The sequence below is a fragment of the Apis laboriosa genome, unplaced genomic scaffold (assembly GCF_014066325.1).
Source record: "Apis laboriosa isolate Shangri-la unplaced genomic scaffold, ASM1406632v1 scaffold40_cov151, whole genome shotgun sequence".
Lineage (NCBI taxonomy): Eukaryota > Metazoa > Arthropoda > Insecta > Hymenoptera > Apidae > Apis > Apis laboriosa.
In genome coordinates, this window is record NW_025223180.1 from 976,225 (window position 1) to 989,750 (window position 13,526).

The 13,526-nt window shown below is 40.9% G+C and overlaps 1 protein-coding gene across 10 annotated transcripts in view; it reads right to left on the reverse strand.

Annotated features, from left to right (window-relative positions):
• LOC122715719 (nucleolysin TIAR) overlaps positions 1 to 13,526 on the reverse strand; it is a 472,996-nt gene that overhangs the window by 41,869 nt on the left and 417,601 nt on the right. For all 10 annotated transcript variants that reach the window (XM_043938113.1, XM_043938116.1, XM_043938112.1 and 7 more), the window contains one exon: positions 2,223 to 2,298. In XM_043938113.1, the coding sequence (XP_043794048.1) occupies positions 2,223 to 2,298 (76 nt within the window). The remainder of the gene's footprint in view (positions 1 to 2,222; positions 2,299 to 13,526) is intronic.

The window sequence follows — 13,526 nt, forward strand, 5'->3', positions numbered from 1 at the left end:
CGGCATTCCAACCCCCTATTTCCCTCCCCCTCCCCCATTTGCGCCATTTCGAGGACTCTCTTCGAGGCTTTCGCCTCGTTTCCACAACCGTTACCATCCACCAACGTTACCCCTCTTTCTCTTCCTGTGTGGAAAGAGAGAAACTTAGCATCGCTACGATCCAGCTACTTCTTTCCCGCTCTTCTTATCCCTCTTCGTAACCGTATCCCTACGTATTTACACGCGTGGGAGGGGAAGGTATAAAGTATTTCCGATTCGAATTTCCATCCCCTTCCCCCCCGATATGACGCCGCTTGGCTCGCGCGGTTAGACCTAGATAGACGGGCCGAATGCTCGCCTCTCTCTAAGCCGATTCTAAACTACGGTCGATAAGTTTGCCCCTAACCCCGGGACGAGCAGGAACGGCTGAATGCAACCACCCCCCTCCCCCCTCCTCCGCTCTCTCCCGCTCTCCTTCCCGCTTTCCGTGACCGGACCGTTTATACGACACGCCGCGGCTGTCCTACCGACCTCGTCGCCCCAGACCTGCCTAGTTCAACCTGTCCGAGCACACGTCAAATCGAATTTTCTCGCGCACACATGCACACACGTACACGCAGGGAGGGGAAACGCCTATAGGCCGTTCCGTGACTACGAGCGAAGCGACACCCAGCTGCTTTACACGCATTACTAAGTCATAGGCTTACGTGGCTCTAAAGGAGCATACTATACGTACTCTACGTGTCTTTTTTTTTTTTTTTCGTTTTCGTTTTCTTCTTTCTTTCTTTCGCCTTCTGCGCTTCTCTCTTTTTCGTCTTCTTTCCTCCGATCCTTCTATCGATCGCCGATGATACCGCGGACGCGAAACTGGAAAGGAGAGAAGGAGGGAGAGAGAGAGAGAGAGGGAGGGAGAGAGAGAGAGAGAGAGAGAGAGAGAGAGAGAGAGAGAGAGAGAGAGAGAGAGAGGGAGGGAGGGAGAGGAGTCATCGATCGGATATTTTATGGGAATATTATGTCGATGCCGATCGGGGAAATTTTGGAATCAACAGCCACCGTGGAAATTAAGAATATGAAATGAATTTTTTGCCACCCTTACACCCGATACGCTTCCGACCTTATTCCAGCTGGGATTTTATCGATGGAACGTTATGAAAGCCTTTTTTTCCTCCCCCTCCGATTTCTTGATTTATCGCCAAAAGGATTTATCGATCTTCCCCTTCCTTCCCCTCTGCTTCTTCGCGTCGCTTCAAAGTGGCCAACTTTTTGGCGATTTTGGCTCTCGCCTTGCCACCCCCTGAAATTCCCCGCACGTGCCCGCCCCTTCCTTTTTCTTTTTTTTCTATCTCTTCCTTCCGGGCAACTGCCATCCACGTATTTATAGTTTCGCTTGATAGATAGCGCGCCGTCTCGTTTAATCACATCGGGATCCATACCTTTCGAAATCACGTTTTCGCGCTGCGTCGTCTCGTGGGGGACGATCTCCTCTTTGCACGTTAAGAGAGTCAACCTGCGTTGGCCTCGGTCGATCCAGGATAGAGGGGGATAGAGGGGGATAGAGAGAAATTTTCGCGTGCTCCTCGAGATCTTCACGGGGACACCCCGTGGAAAATTTATACTCGGCCAATGGTAAGTAATAGTTGGGGTGGGGTGGTGAGGCAGGTGCCTGCGGTGGTCCAGATCGATCGAACATTAAAACAGGGGAGGGAGGGAAACGAGAGGCGGTGTTGGGGGTAGCCGCCTTGGCGGATAACCTTCCCCCATAAAAGAAGGTGGCGAGCCTTCCTACTTAACTGTCCTGCGTTTAACTTACGCCGTGATTTACGCGGTAGATTTTGAGAAGAATCGTGATAAAAGTCGTAGTCCCCCCCCTTCCTTTCGAAAAACGGTTTAAAGCGCTCGACTCCCCTCCTTTTTTTTTTCTCTCTTGTTTGATCAACGAGATCTCTAAATAAATTTCCAGGAATGGAGCGCAAAGTTTCTAATCAAAGGGTATGAATGATTATTATATAATCGTTTTAGAATTAATTTTTTTTCGCTATTTGAAATTTTTGTTTGTGCAAGAGAGAGAGAGAGAGAGATTTGAAGCGTTTCAGAGAAAGGAAAGAGTTTTTTGTAATTAAAAATATTATTTTAGCTTACACGATTACACGAGAAATTTCGTAACTTGGTATTATTTTTTTTTTTTTTTTTAAATTTACCAGGGGAATGAAATCGTGGGATGAAATTAAATTTGTTAGACTTACCGCTTTTTTAACAAAGGAAACGAATCCATATCCTTTGGATTTGAGCGTTTGTGGATCTCTCACGACTCTGCAATCTCTGCAACAAGAAACAAGTTCATTTGTTAAAAATATGAATTTTTCCGTTACGAAAGAGTTCTTGGAAATTATTATTTGCGGTTAAAGTAACTCGAACATTCTTCTTCTTCCTTTTTTTTCTTCTTCTTCTTCTTTTTCCCCCTCCTCCCTTTCGAAGATTCGTTTATATACAACGAAACCTTTCATCCCTTTGAATTTTAATTAAATTTTTATACACACTGGATAACGTTTCAGCGTCTCGTGTTGAGTTGAGAATATCCGGTTAATTTTCTGGAAAACGAAGCGAGGGGAAAAAAATTTTATCCCATTTTCTTCCGATTTCTCGATCATTATTCGCCTAATTATACCGTTGCGCGCATTTAACGCTTCTTTTCGCATTATCGCAAAAGTTGAGAGAGAAGGCTACTACCCTCGTTACTTCCAATTAACGGATAGATGTTTCGTGACATTTGGCAATCATTCCGTTTACCTTATCTCCCCGTGATACAACGTAACACGAAAGCAACAGATTAGCAGAAACCGGTTTTCTTTTTCCAACTTTTAACGAGACACCCCGTCTACTACTAATCGCATCGTGCATTTTCTTCTCGATTTTATAATCGTATATATACATATATATATATATATATCCCCACAATCTTCCGTTTTATCAAGAAGAAAAAAGAAAAAAAAAAAAAAAAAAAAAGTCTCGACGAAGAGTTTAATTCTATCCCCCGCAATGACGAATTTCGAGGCATTTCTCTCGAAAACAACGAGTTTCGAGAACGATCGTCGAACACCCTAAAAATTCTTCCTCGTAATTAAGATTCCAGCGATGCCCGACAGACGAAATTAGGAATACTCGAGTAAGGGGTAAGCCTCCCGCGTTGGGGCCGTCCCCCCCGACTTAAATAAAATATTCTTTCGTTCGATGGGGACTGGCATGTGGCTCGAATAAAACTCTGGGTTATAGGTCTGCCAAATTTTTCATCCCGCTCGCTCGCTCGTTCGTCAGAATTTTTCCAACGTTCGATAGAATTTCATATTGTCTGGTTTTCGTGAAAAAAGAAAGAAAAAAAAAAAGAAAGAAAGGAAGGAAGGAAGGAAAAAATAGAGAGGAAGAAACAAAAATAAATCTTGCCAATTGCTTTTTCGTTCCGCCGATATTTTCGCGTAACATCGGAGAGGAGGAGGAGGAAGGATCGACGATGATTCAGAAAGAAATCACGCGACGAAGAACGCATTAACGAAGGATTCATCGGTTGGAAAGAATAAATATGGCCGTTTACTTTTGTAAATTGCATTAAAATGATTAGCGGGGAAGCAGCTAGGAATTGCTCGTCGTGTATTTATCTTCGTTCATTATGTCACTCGCTCGAAACGAAAGGGAGCTGGCTTCGTTCTTTCGACGAAGAAAAGACTATCCATCCGTTGGTAACGGCGTTGTACGCTGGAAACATTAATCGCGGCTTGAATTATTATTATTCTTAAAAAAGATCGGGGCTACAGGAGCGCACAATTTTTCATAACGGAATTGGATGATATTGCGAAAAGCAGCGGTGGATATCGGGCAGGTTGGAGAAAGAGACGGGAGATGGTGGAAAGAAGTAAAATTGGAAAGGAAAGGAGCGAAGAAAGGCTGAAAGAGGGTTTCGCCGAAAGGACAGAACGTGAAAAGAGAATGATGAAGGAGAGAGGGTAAGCGAGATTACGCGCGTCAAAGAGTAGCTAGTACCTTGCTTTCTCATTCTCCCCGTTTATCTTCCTCCTTCCCTCCCCCCTCCTGCTATATGCAACTTTTTCGGTTTCGCTCGCTCTTCGAGCAATTAATCGTTCTTCTTCGTTCGAGAAGCTCTTCCTGCACTGGGAATCGTGCGAATTTCATTATATCCCCCGATATCCGTGATAATTTCTTAATCCCTTAATGGGACGGGGAAATAATTTACAAGTTGCGCGCGAATCGTTTCGCAATCTTGTTTCGCGTTTCCCGCGTTTTCAGGATGGCTGCCAGGATGGCCTCTCCTGAAAACGTTGCAATAAACCGAGTTAAGAAGGTCAAGTGCGAGGAGACCGGACAAGCGGTAGTTTTCGAGTAAATTTTACTCAAAACTACTATGTTGCGCAAGAAGCTAAACAAAGTTGCGGTCAACTGTAAACGCGGCCTTCCGCGGAAGCGGAGTTATGCATTTACTTTCCCCCCTCCCCGCTTAAATACTTATACTCGGTTAAATTGCTTTCCACCGTCGGCCTCGGTATTTAGCCAGCCCTTAATCGTCCTCGTTTTCACGTAATAAAGAAAGAAAGAAAAAAAGAAAGAAAGGAAGGAAGGAAGGAAGGAAGAGCGCGATCAACTCGCCCCGAGGAGAATAAGAATATTCGAAATTTTATATCTCTATATCTCTATATACCGATCTATCATATATATATATATAATTTATGATCAATCGAAAAATTTATCCTCTCGTATCGACGAGTATTCTTCTTTTTTAACTTTGAGCTTCTCTCCTCTCCTGAGATGATCCGCGATCATTGTTTTCCGCGAGTTTTCAGCCGAATGTCGCCGCCGCGAATGTCACAGTGCGCGAACATGAGTAATAGTCGATATAAGTTAGACGTAGAGCGGCACGCCAGTCGCATATGTCGTTGCCCACACTTCAACCTCTCCCACCCCTGGGGACGACTCTTTCCCTCCCTCTCTGTCGATCCAGAGCCACCTCTCTCGTCACCCTTTCTCCCAACCCTTCCCTTCTCCCCCTCTTTCGAACGCGATCGGCCCTCTTTTCACGGCTTCCTCTTCTTGTCCGCTCCACCTCCACTTGACGAGGACGCGGGGCGAAACGAAACAATCGGCAACGAACGAACGCCGCGAAATTTACGTTTCCACCGCGCGTTAAAAATCGTAAATTAATGCACGGTTATTGACGCGATAAATCTCGAAATTTAATTCAAGTTCCATCGAGAGCTGTCCACCGACGGCGGCGGCGGCCACCCTCCTCCGTCCACCCCCTTCCTCTTTCTCTTTCGGCGCGCGCGATATAACCGGCGACAATGGCGGCGGCCGAGCTTCGACGCCTGGCCAACGACAAAGCCCCCTCCCCCTTTCCTCTCTCTCCAGAGATGGGATAAAGAGTTAGTTTGGATTTATTGCGAGCGTTGCGCGGCCGAACAAGCGATGGACGTCAAGAGTTGGAAGTCGAGCGGCGATGATTCAAATTCCAAGCTCCTAGACACAGCGTCCGGTCGAAAAAAAAAAAAAAAAAAAAAAAAAAAAAAAAAGAAAGAGTAGAAATAAAAATAAAAAAGGCTGGCTTGTCCTTCATCCTATCAATCCCGCCAAGTCTTTATTTCCATCGGGCTGTCGCGATCCTCGCGCCACTTTTATTTATCGGCAGGGGCCTCTCAACGAGAGGAGAAACCCCCCTGAAACTCGCCAATTTTTGTTTCGAACTTTTTCTTCTCGTCTTTCGAAACGAGCAGTTATCTCGGAGATTACTTTTCACTTCGGAGAAAAGAACGCGAGGAGATGGACGATTTCGTTCGATGTAACGTTTATTCCGTTGTAATTAACGAAGTAATTGAAATATTAGAGAAATTCGTACGAGTACGAACGCGGTGAATTCGATTTCGTTTTCGCGTTTCTTGCGCAGAATCGTGGGTAGAAAATTCAATTCAATTCGAGGGAAGTGTTTGATGAACGTAACGTATTGCCAAGCCTATTTGCTTTGTTCATTAGTTATTCTGTTCGGTTGGTTAGACGGGTTGCGAGCTAAACGTCAATGTATAAATTAATTTCATATAACATCAATAGACTCCAATTAGGGGAATAGAAGCAATACTCGATATATATATGGTAGCGAATTTTACCTCCTGGGATTTGTCTCGTATCGCATTTGCAATCGTACGTACCCCGTGTTACAATTGATAATACCTCGCGTAATACCTAATATAATTTTGTCAACGGTGTCCCTGGACCGATAATTGTAGAGAGAGTCTGGTGAAAATTTGTTTTTTTTTTTTAAACGGAGCTATCGAAAAAGCTAGTGGCAATTAAATTATCGATAAGAAATTATAAACTCGAACACGATCGTTTTACAATGAGCATACATCTTTTCATCAACGTTGCATCCAATTCGTGAAACTTTTGCGCGTTAACTGTCGTCCGTGCTCCATTTTAAAAGAAAGTATCGAAAAAGTTGTCGATCGAATTATAAAGATAAAAAATTTAAAATTCGAAGACGACGGTCGCTTTACAAACAGTATGCATCTTTTCATCAACGTTGCATCCAATCCTTTTATTCGTCGTTATGTCAGTTCTCATTCTCTGTCAGCGTTTCTTTTAAAAAAGAGCTACCGAAAAAATTAATTGCAATTAAATTATCGATGAAAAATTATAAACTCGAAGACGACCGCTTCAAACACGCGTCTTTTTATCAACCCGTTAACTGTCATCCGTGATTTCTCATTCTCTGTCAGCGTTCCTTTTGGAAAAGAGTATTGTATTATGTAAGAGTATTGAATTATGTAATATATATAAAATATTTATAAATTATTTATAAATAAATTATATAATATATATAATATATATAAAATATGTATCGAATTATATAAAAAATTTAAAATTCGAAGACGATGATCGTTTTACAAACAGCATGCATCTTTTTATCAACGTTGCATCCAATTCGTGAAACTTTCGCGCGTTAACTGTCATCCGTGTTTCCTCATTCTCTGTTAGCGTCTCTTTTGAAAAGGAGTATCGAAAAAGTTGCCGATCGAATTATCGATAAAAAATTTAAAATTCGAAGACGATGATCGCTTTACAAATAGCATCTCTTCATCAATGTTGTTTCCAACCCGTGAAACTTTCATTCGTGTCAGTATCGGTGTCAGTTCTCAGCGTCTCTTTTAAAAATTATCGATGAAAAATTATAAACTCGAAGACGATCGTTTTAAACACGCGTCTTTTTATCAATCCGTGCTTCCAATCCGTTATTATCCGTGTTTTCTCATTTTCTGTCACCGTTCCTTTTGAAAGGGAGCTATCGAAAAAGCTAATGGCAATTAAATTATTAATGAAAAATTATAAACTCGAAGACGACCGTTTCAAACACGCGACTTTTTATCAACCCGTGCTTCCAATTCTTAAAACTTTTATTCATGTCAGTGTCGATGTCTCATTCTCTGTCAACGTCTCTTTTGAAAAAAAGCTATTTCGAAAAAGCTAATGACAATTAAATTATCGATGAAAAATTATAAACTCGAAGACAATCGCTTCAAATATACGTCTTTTTATCAACCTATGCTTCCAATCCATGAAACTTTCATGCGTTAACTGTCGTTCGTGTTTTCTCATTCTCCGTCTTCTTTGAAAGAGAACTATCGAAAAAGCTAATGGCAATTAAATCAACGATGAAAAATTATGAACTCGAAGACGATCGCTTCAAACACGCGTCTTTTAACCCATGCTTTCAATCCATGAAACTTTCATGCGTTAACTGTCGTTCGTGTTTTCTAATTCTCTTTTTTGAAAGGGAGTTATCGAAAAAGCTAATGGCAATTAATAAATCATCGATGAAAAATTATAAACTCGAAGACGACCGCTTCAAACACGTACCTTTTTATCAACCCATGAAACTTTTATTCGTGTCAGTGTCAGTGTCTCATTCTCTGTCAACGTCTTTTTTGAAAAAGAGCTATCGAAAAAGCTAATGACAATTAAATCATCGATGAAAAATTATAAACTCGAAGATAATCGCTTCAAGTATACGTCTTTTTATCAACCTATGCTTCCAATCCATGAAACTTTCATGCGTTAACTGTCGTTCGTGTTTTCTCATTCTCCGTCTTCTTTGAAAGGGAGCTATCGAAAAAGCTAATGACAATTAAATCATCGATGAAAAATTATAAACTCGAAGACGATCGCTTCAAACACGCGTCTTTTTAGTCGACTAACTCATCCGTGTTTTCTCATTCTCTGTCAGCGTTCCTTGGTAATCTAGCAGAAGTGCTATACGTAATGGCCGGTTTTTCCGATCTTCCTCATCAAACTCGAGCTCATTAATTACAAATAATAAAAAGGAAAGACGCGTCAGCGCGAAAAATCTTCGCACCGCCGAGATCTCTTGTCCTCGAGTGCAAGCAAGTAAGAATGGCGAATGGAACGAATTGCGTATCCTAAAGGAATATCACTATTCGAAAGCAGTATTTCCAAGAGATATAAATGCTCGTTAGTTCGAGCCTCATCAATCTACCTGCTAATCACTCGGAGTGTCGCCTCCGCCTCTGATCACCTCGATCGTTATCCACGTTTCGGAACGTGTCTCCCGCATATTCGTGATATTACGCACAACTTGTATCGTACAAGTTAATATCGATGCTTTCACGCAATATCGATTACGGATATAGATGATAATTACGCGAGATAAACCAGCACACCACTCGTTTCAAAGAATTTCAAACTTATCGGATCAGATTTTACGTTAATAATTTAATAACCGATAAGATAAATCAGAGAAAAAAAAAAACAAAAAGAAAACAGAAATCCTTTTTTCGATCCTTCAACCTAGACCTGCTGCTAATCGTAAAATACATCGATTAGCCCGAATATAAACGGAATTAAATACCGATTACAGAGTCGATCACGGAATCAGAGGCGGAATATCCGATAATTGGATCGATCGGCCGTGTTTCGAAAGGGAATAACATTTCTCTCGCGCGGGAACGAGCGACACCGCGGATAATACAGAGTTGGCGAGCACGTGGCGCTCGACGTGGGCTCGATCGACGAATTCGCGGACGAGAAGAGGAGAGAAAGAACGGAGAGAAAAGGAGGGGAGACGGAGAAGGAAAGAAGAGAGAGAGAGAGAGAGAGGAGACGCTCGATATCCCGGCAGCCCTTGAAAACAAGGAATCGGTAGGAGCTAGACTTTCGAGTTATCGTGCTGTCGGTGGAAAACCATTCCGGTATCGGATGAAAACGAAAGGGCGCGCGGCGGGGGCGGAGGTGGGAGGGGAGAGTTTGCTTACTTTTCGCTAAGTGCACTCAATGCTGCCGAGCGCGCGAACTAATTGTCGGTGGGATAGGTTGGCCCTGGTTGCCTGGTCCATCCAGAGGTGGATCTAGGCTTGGGACAGAGTCGTGTGTTCGCCACCCCTCCCTCCTTTCCAGGGACCTCTTCAAGATTCTAGAGTGGGCTTCGATTTCAAGAACGCGATAAATGAAACTGGTCGTCGTCGTTGACGTAGTCGTGGAAACGTTCTTCTTTCGTATTTTCCTCGTTATTTTACCTTTATTATCGACGATCGACCGACGTTGTTCTTTCTCTTCTTTTTTTTCTTCTTTCTTTTTTTTCTTCTTTTTTTTGGATTTTAATTCGTCTCAGGATCCCGCCGAGAGACGAAATCCCGATTCGATCGAAATCAAAAGCGAGTTGATTTATGGTGCTTATGAAATTTGCCGGATCGTGATGCGAATAATTTCTGCAGGGGTGCACGCGTGACTGAAATCGCCTAACACGGATTACTCGAGATTCCTCCGTGTAGCTATATAAGTGCATGCGCTCTCGAGTATTTGGGATTCCGTGGAGTAAAGTTTGAATAATTGGCCGGGAACTGTAAGCGAAGAGCGTGACTATATTCTTTTTGACAGGTTTCCCTCGTATCTGGGAACGTTAACGTACGAGAAAATGTAAATCGTGTATAACGGTATCGCGTATCCATCCGATCGATACAACGGTTCGTATTCCTTTCTTCTTCGTACATTTGATAAAACAACTTTTACTTAGGTTCTAAACTTTTCCACGCAACCTCGAGTATTTCTTTAAGATCGTTTAACACGATTGATCGACGAAAATTTTTCACCGATAATTCCGACACGAATACGTTGAAATATTCGATAGCAATGAGATAATCGTCATTTCGAAATACTTCTTTTTCGTAGATTTGATAAACTTTTATTTAGATTCCTACGTAAGTTTACGTATTTCTTTAAGATCGTTTAAGATTGAGGAAAATTTGAGCGATAATTCACGAATAAGTTGAATTATTTGATAACAATAAAATAATTGTCATTTCGAAATAGTTCTTCTTCGTAGATTTGATAAACTTTTACTTAGATTCTAAACTTTTCCACGTAAGCTTACGTATTTCTTTAAGATCGTTTAAGATTGAGGAAAATTTTTGAACGATAATTCCACTACGAATAAGTTGAAATATTCGATAGCAATGAGATAATCGTCATTTCGAAATAGTTCTTCGTAGATTTGATAAACTTAGATTCTAAACTTTTCCATTCTAAGCTTACGTATTTCTTTAAGATCGTTTAAGATTGAGGAAAATTTGAGCGATAATTCACGAATAAGTTGAAATATTCGACAGCAATAATTGTCATTTCGAAATAGTTCTTCTTCGTAGATTTGATAAACTTTTACTTAGATTCTAAACTTTTCCACGCAAGCTTACGTATTTCTTTAAGATCGTTTAAGATTGAGGAAAATTTGAGCGATAATTCACGAATAAGTTGAAATATTCGATAGCAATGAGATAATCGTCGATTTCGAAATAATTCTTCGTAAATTTGATAAACTTATATTCTAATAAATTTAGATTCTAGACTTTTCCACGTTAATATTTCGAAGCTTACGTATTTCTTTAAGATCGTTTAAGACGATTGAGAAAAATTTTTGAGCGATAATTCCACTACGAATAAGTTGAAATATTCGATAACAATGAGATAATCGCCAGATAATCGTCATTTCGAAATAGTAGCACGAATATATGGGGCAAGAAATAAGCATCTAACGGTGGGTTGCGGTATAATACCATATAATTACTATATAATTATTGTGGAACCCCTTCCCCCCTCCCGAGTTCGTCTTATTTAACTTTTCGATAACCGTAATTATCCTATTTACTTTAGACGCAAGTACAACACCTTCCCGGGCTTTGCACGGAATAATTTACCTTTTACCCTTTCTTAAATTCGACTTCTCGAGCACTTTGAAACGAGCTTTTGATACACCGCGATAAACGGCGATAGAACTGCAAGATTGCTTTATTTCCCCGATTCTCTTGAATAAAATCCTCTTAAAATTCCTCTTAAAAATAATAATAACGATAATAATAATTTTATCAGATGAAAATGTAATGATCAAATAACGATATCATTTTCTTTCACGCGTATATATTTCTAAAAAGGAAATGTTGAATTTCAATATTCGTTATACAATATATATTTATTATTAATGTACGATCCATTCTTCAAAAATTTTCAAAAATTATTAATATATATTCGCGTCTGATCATTTTTATCCGCCGTTTATTGGATAAACTATTTCGAATCGTGACATATATATATATTGTACACAAATATAAGTATTCGAATCGAAGATGAATGTGCCGCCCGTGTAAAATATTTTTCATCATGATTACAAAAGAGCCCAGAAAAATTACAAATTCGATCGATCTCGTTGCGCCAAGTATAAAAATATTAGCTCGAGCGAAGGAAAAAAACGATGGACGATGGAGATTAACGAGCGATCGAAAACGATGCTCTTGCATCCGCGGTCAATAAACGTGACGCCGTTAGTTAGAGAACGCGGCATCGTCGCCGACTATTATAAACCCTTTTTCCACCCCGTGCTCACCGATCCCCTTCCCATCCTCTCCTCCCTCTCCCCCTACCCCCTCCCTCCATTCTCGCCTCTACAACACCAAAGGGTTAACACCGGGTCCGGCGCGGCCGAGATTATTACCCAGATAACTGGAAAATTAACTGCAAAATGCGCTGTTTTACTCCCAGGGATGGAACGGAGGGGAAGGGAGGGGGTTATGGTAATTTTAATAACATATTTATTGCTCCCCGACTGGTGGCAGGACAAAAGGCTTGCCTGCGACTACGCCGCGAAATCGCGGCCGATAACGCGCCGCTGATTACGGCTCCCGCCATTTTGCGAACTTGCTCGCCGCCGAATTCGTTCCGGGCTGTAAGCCAAGTATCGCCAATTTATGCAATTTCTATGCACCGATGCGTGATACGCGTTGTAATGTTTACGATATCAACTCCCCCATTGCCTCGAGAGCTCCTCTCTCAGGTTTATAATAGTGAATTATCGTCGCACTCTTCTCTTTCTTTCTCTTTTTTTCTTTTTTCTTTTTTTTTTTTTTTTTTTCCTTTAAAATCGATATATATTTTTCTATTCTTGTCCTCCAAGTTTTCTCTCTTCCTCCCGTTGTTAAATCCGTTGCGTATCGTCGATCGGTGTTGGGGAAAAAAATGTCGTCGCCGGCGAAATTTCGTTTTGAGATTTGAGTAATGAATATTTAATAATAAATTGATTTGTCTAAATATATGTATGAATGATCGAAACGATGTTGGTTAGGTTAGGATCCACTGTTAGTTATAGATAGAAATAACGTGAAAATTATTTTTTTTATTAATCACTTATTTTTCAAGAAAACGAATAAAGCTACGAACAAGCCACGAAACAAATCTTCTTGAATTTCATCAACAAAAAATTTTATTTTATTCGATAGATTTATCTGAAAATGAATACCCAACCTAACACAATGTATTAATTATCAAAACTGAATCACTATATCACGTATAATATACAAGTCTGCAATTTCATTATTCGAACGCATTTAAATGATTAACAATTAAGGAGGGAATAAAAAGAAGCAAAGTGACAAAGGAGAGAGAAAACGAAGAAGATGGTGAGAAAGGCGAGTAATAGAAAGACAGGGGAGAAATTTGTTCGAGGACAAAAGTGTGCACTCGACATAGATATCCAGTAAAAACATGTGATAATAAAAGGGCATTTTTGCTTGCCATTCCCTTACATCGAATCGAAGCATCCGAATCGACTGCAAATAACGCATAGACACTGTCAATTTTCTCTACATCTCTTTCTCGATGTCCTTCTCAAAGAGATATCGTACGTAAACGTGAAACCGGACAAACTTTATTGAGTAATATATTATTCTTTTCACATTTGCAACGAAACCCAACGGAATCTTTGGATTAAAAAATTTTTCGAAAAAAATAGAACGAGCCGAAAAAGTAATAATTCGTATAAAATTTCATTCTGCACATGCGGTGAGGATGGGCGCCGCGTACGTGTGCGCCATTTGTACAACGTGTAACAATGCGACACGGTGTTGGTCGACGTAACGCGGTCTTTTTGCCCCTCCTTCGCCCTCCCCCCTCCCGTCAACCGGGGCGAAAAGCTTTTTGGAAGGAGGAAATGGACGGAA